The 5,466-nt window shown below is 35.9% G+C and overlaps 1 protein-coding gene across 1 annotated transcript in view; it reads left to right on the forward strand.

Annotated features, from left to right (window-relative positions):
• Window positions 1-3,248: 3,248 nt before the first annotated feature.
• Window positions 3,249-5,466, forward strand: part of LOC136845824 (peroxidase-like) — a 41,058-nt gene continuing 38,840 nt past the window's right edge. Inside the window, exon 1 of the mRNA XM_067116208.1 lies at window positions 3,249-3,518. Coding sequence (XP_066972309.1) covers window positions 3,472-3,518 — 47 coding nt within the window. The 5' untranslated portion in view covers window positions 3,249-3,471. The remainder of the gene's footprint in view (window positions 3,519-5,466) is intronic.

The raw sequence follows: 5,466 nt of genomic DNA on the forward strand, positions 1-5,466 counted from the left end.
CACTACTTTTCTATTCTGTAAAATGGCAAATTTTCTACAAGATAGTAGCCATTAATCACCTTACCACAGTGGAAGTGTATCAGTGTTACTGTTCGAGGGATGCAATGTAATTTATTGCTGCCTACTTTTGTTTTGATGATTTAAGAGGCACGTCAATTTTTGTCCTTTGTTAGGGAATAGGACCTTAATTTTTGCCTTGAATGTGCCTCTCGCACAACCTGTAAATTTCTAGATGTGCATTATTCCCATCTACATTATACTACCTTGTGCTGAATTTTAAATATTGTAATAAACTCATGAAATCGAATCTACAAGTATAATTCCGCACATTTACCGTAAAGCTACCAAATATTTCTGAAAGTTTGCACACTGAACTACCTTTAAGTTCTAGCCAAACCCTCAGTCAGCAATTATAGAATTCTGGACAACGGTAACTCTTTTTAGTCCCGCATTCAACGGCTAGCAGTAGGTTTAGTTTCCCATGATATCAAAGGAAGCGGTCCTTTCATGCTCTGCTGGGATGTCTTGAGAAGATTGTCTTGGGATGTGGGTGACCACCTTAACCTTGGGTTATGGAGTCACCTCTCTACATGCAGATAACAGGAAAAATGCATACCTTTAAATTGCTTACTTTATCTAAGTTTGCAGCAAATAAAAAAGAAAGAACGATACTGGTCAAGACTCAAAATACAAAAAAAAAGAAACAATAATTCACACACTATTCTCTACAAGATAAGAGGAGTTAATGATCACATCATATAATGTATATATACACATATGTATATACATGTATACATATATATATATATATATATATATATATATATATATATATATATATATATATATATATATATGTGTGTGTGTGTGTGTACATGTGTGTGTGTGTGTGTGTGTGACAGAGAGAGAGAGAGAGAGAGAGAGAGAGAGAGAGAGAGAGAGAGAGAGAGAGAGAGAGAGAGAATCTTCTGCACAACTGAACCTGTCTTATTATTCCTGGAAAGCATCCATACATAAGCACATACCAGAGAGCTACAGCTAAAGAAAACGTAACAGTCCAGCGGGAACTGTTCGTGAGAACACGGTGGTACAAAAGGTTAACAAAAACGAATACTACGAAGATGATTAGGCATCCTAAGTATTGCGTATATTGTCCAGGTAATGAGTCTTGCGGGAAAGGATAATCGCGTAATATCCATGCTCTAGTGGATCTTCTCAGACGACTCGCTTTTCGGGCAATTGCAGGCTTGGGGTGAGGGACCTTCGATATGAACTTCGAGTGATTTGTTCCGCCATTTGAAGGTCTCATTCTAGTTGCCAAGGAGACTCGTAACAATTAAAAACTAATTCTATAGTACATTAAACTTTTGAAACACATACACACAACACGCTGGAAAACAGGATAAACTTGCCTGTGGATTAACAAAATTATACCATTATTCATTTACTTTGTTTGCGGTTCGAAAACTAAAATTTATGACTGTACCTTTATCATAGCATATTATCGTTACAGAATACTTTATCGGGCCTTGAAATATGTTAAAACTGCAAGAACACTGGCTTATGCACGTTTCTTTACGAGTTTTTTCTTCAGTCACGAGTATCTCTTACTTATTACTTACGATAATTTATCCATCATTCTACAGAAAAGAGGAATGAGACTTATTTTTAAATAAACTGCGAACTTCCAAATACTGAAATTATCTGTTTTACATTTACATTAATAAATAGCAATCTACGTAATATTTTTGCATTTTTCTTATATTAAAGTAAAACAATAATTAACAAGCATGCTCTGACTAGTCTTGTGGCATATTTTAGAGAGTAATTATCCTAAACAAGTAACGTAAAGAAAGACAGAAACAAAGTTCTTATCTGATTTATCCAGTATTGCTCAGCCGTAAACTGACTTAAAAATTATATGCTAAACCGCGAAGTAGATGCTGCTACACAGATAAAATTATTGTGACTTTAAATTACCCTATAATTCACCTTGGGAAGGTTTCGTTTTATGAAATTAAGACTGTCAAAATTCAAGCACTGGGGCATTCTCGACCGTTCTGGTCTTAGGACAGTGAAACGAGGGAGTTGGAGCGGTTGGACAGCAAGACAGAGATTCAGTAAACAAAGTAGATGAAGTATAAGGATCTAAAGGTGGAGAAAATCCTACAATTGCATTTGGATGTAACAGATAGCGAGGCTGGACAGCAAAACGAGAAAGGAAGTGGGAATGGAGGTATAGACTGAAAAGTAGATGCAGCTCTGGGCCGAAGGGACGTTGCAAACACCCTTTAATGGTTCTGCTGAGGTCCGAAATTCTTGTTATAATGTATAATTACTTTAGTGACTACAGTTTTCACCGTAATTCCAGTTATAAAAACTCACTAGTTTTCGAGGACGATTAAGTTTCTTGAGAATTTCATTAACTCTTGAACTAATTCATGATACATGATGTTAAATAGCACATTTTTATAGAGTCAAATTCTGTTAAGCTTTGGACAGTTTTACATTATCCTTGGTGCAGTTAAACTACTGAACAGATGAAAATCTGCTTGCTGAGGTGAGTTAGAACTTTAGTCGAGGTATGAAAAAAACTGAATAAAGAGATCCATCTGTAGTTTTTGCTGGATCGAAGAGCAAAATATCTTTTCATTAGCTTGTGTCACGTGCCATGATGGTTAAATGGGGTCTGGAATGGATGCTGCAACGCGGCAAAGTCTTTTCTTTTTATTATAAACTAAATGGCACTATGAGGCCAAAAGTTACCAGTGTTCTTATTTTAATTCCCGATATAGTAAAAATTTCATGTGCTCTCATTTTGCGCTGCCAAGAATAGTGAAAAACAACATTTTTGCAACTGCCCATAATACACCAAGTATATAATTCAATAGATTCCCAAAATCTACATCTGTAAAGCAAATTTTTTGCTTGCAAACTTTCATTTTATCGTTCTGTCAAGGTTTAAATAACATCAATATCTTAACATTCCTCATGTACGGCCGCCACTGGGCGAGACTGCGTGACGGCATAAAGCAAATTGGATCTAAACTGACTAACCATTATTTGAGCGACATTTCTCCCATGCCTCTCTCTCTTTCTGTCTCATTAAGTATAAACCAACCATCCTTTAATTTCATTCACTTCCGTCACCCCGCCCGGCATGACTCCCTTAAAACTGGTGAGAGTAACTCTTCGCCTCAACAACAGGTGAGCCAAGAAAAACGAGAGACAGTCCTAGAAGGTGGCAGTCTAACGATGAGCGTGACCGCGTGAGGTTGTAGGGAAAGAGGGAGAGGTTTCCGCTGAGGGTGGGTGTTTGTCCTCTACTCTGAAGGCACGAAGGGAACCATTGATTCGGACTAAACGCAATGCTGATCAAGACCGATTAAGGTGTCACGGTGCGGTGTCTGTGATAATTTTAGTGTTGTTTCTTTTTTTCTATATAGGTATATTTACTGCATATAAAGAAACATGTTTGGCTTGTTTTCTTCGGATGCGTTTGGCTTACGTTTCCTTTGGTAAGTATTGAGAGCAGGTTTAAACGAATTTTTTGGTGCAATGTTGATTCCGAAATCTCGACCTAAGTTTTATAAAAAATAAATAAATAAATAAATAAATAACTGATTTTTGTGCATAAATATGAGTAAATTCTTTGCTTAAAAAAGTTCAAGATTTCAGAGAGTAACTTGTCCAATCCTGTGAATTAACTTTGTCTCTGTTATCACTAGTCAGTGCTCAAACGCACCCCAACACCCACACCCCCACCCAAAAAATCCTTTATTTCGAATTTCCAGATTGCTATCCAACTTGCACTCGTTCAGACTTTAACTCTGGAGATAGCATCCCGATGATGCTATCTCCATGCTTTGGTGATGAAAAGAAAACGTAAAGACAGCTGTGTAAGATTTACTGAATGAGGAAAACGAGAAGTGTTAAGTGTTTTTATTTAAGTATTACAGCAGATTCCCCCCTTTCTTGTATCACGATTCCCAGATACTTCGGATGTGAAATTTATTCTACTGGCCTAAACATAGTAAAAAAAGTTGCATCATACTGTGTAAACTTTGCTTCTGCACATCGCTCGTGAAAATAACGTCAAGTAAATGAGTTTTGAAGTGAATTCCATCTTCTATTACTTTGAAATTTTATGGGGTATGTACCATACTTACTAATCTCCTTCAGAAGACTAGCTTCTTAAATGAGTGAATAGACCATTGTTGGTCTACATTAAATTTCCTCATTCAATGATAACGACTTGCTTGTGACGTCTAATGGCCATATCTACTTCGTTTTAATAAAAATCAAGCGGAGTCTTATCTAAAGCTCTTCACTACGCTAACGAGTTTTTTTTTCAGTAAGTGACGGGATATTATCAAGGGCAGCCTCTGGAAAATGTTCATGTATCCAGTTGCTTCAAATATAGTGTTACAAATTAATGTTGGCAATCTGTTTTTGCACAGTTGTTTTGTACAAATGCTGAAAATTTACACTGTTACTGATAAACAAATTCTATTATATTACGGAGTTTACGGAGGGTAACTGAGGATTTTAGGGCCCCTTCGTGAAGCGTTAATATAAAACTCGGCCATAAAATCTTTTCACACGCTATTGGAAAACCTTCATTCTTAGCCTGTGTCCGAATATCTTCTATATGTCGAATGGTGTTAGTTTGGCTCATTATTATACGTTCGTAAACTTAAAACTTATATAGTTATCTTAAATTGACGACACTTTTAAAGAATAGATAGAAAAGAAGAATGATCTTGCTTGCTACGAACACACGAAGGCTAAAAAGAAAAAGAGCAATAAGAATAAAAAGCAAAATACCAGGCAGGAGATAACGATAAGCGAAGAGGAGACCCGCAGTTAAGAGGTAAACAACAGGTCAGGCCTACGTTAGATTAAGCGGAGCTTCACAGCCAAGAGAAACCTTTAAGGTATTTAAACCAAATTCCGAGAAGGCGTGCGTATATGTAAACTGTTTTCTTTTAAACAGAATTACGCGGAATTATAAAAATACAGACTTGGCCAAGTTATATAGTTTCTTATAGCATATTTAAATGATACATATCATAAGAACATGAAACAAAATGTATCAGAAGGCTTATTTTGTTTCTTAAGATTGCATGCAACCAATATCTGATAAAATCTTAGCAGCAAAGATTGATAAACTGAAAAAGAAAAATCAAATTAAATTTTCAAAGGTAGTTAACAAAGAATGCGACCAAACCCTATGAATGTTTAGAGTAGGTATACTGACAAAGAAAATCAGCTCAATCATCGCCCAAGCGTGTCATTTCATATTAAAATAATTTATTTCGGAATTATCTGATGTGTATATATATATATATATATTTTTTTTTTCACAAGTCTCCTAGTAAAGGACCGTGTGTCGAAAGGCCTAGCAACCACTCTGTTATTTCAATTTTCCTTTGTGGCATTTGCCTTTATTTATACATTCATCAC

Source organism: Macrobrachium rosenbergii, chromosome 14 (genome assembly GCF_040412425.1).
Source record: "Macrobrachium rosenbergii isolate ZJJX-2024 chromosome 14, ASM4041242v1, whole genome shotgun sequence".
Taxonomy (NCBI): Eukaryota; Metazoa; Arthropoda; class Malacostraca; order Decapoda; family Palaemonidae; genus Macrobrachium; species Macrobrachium rosenbergii.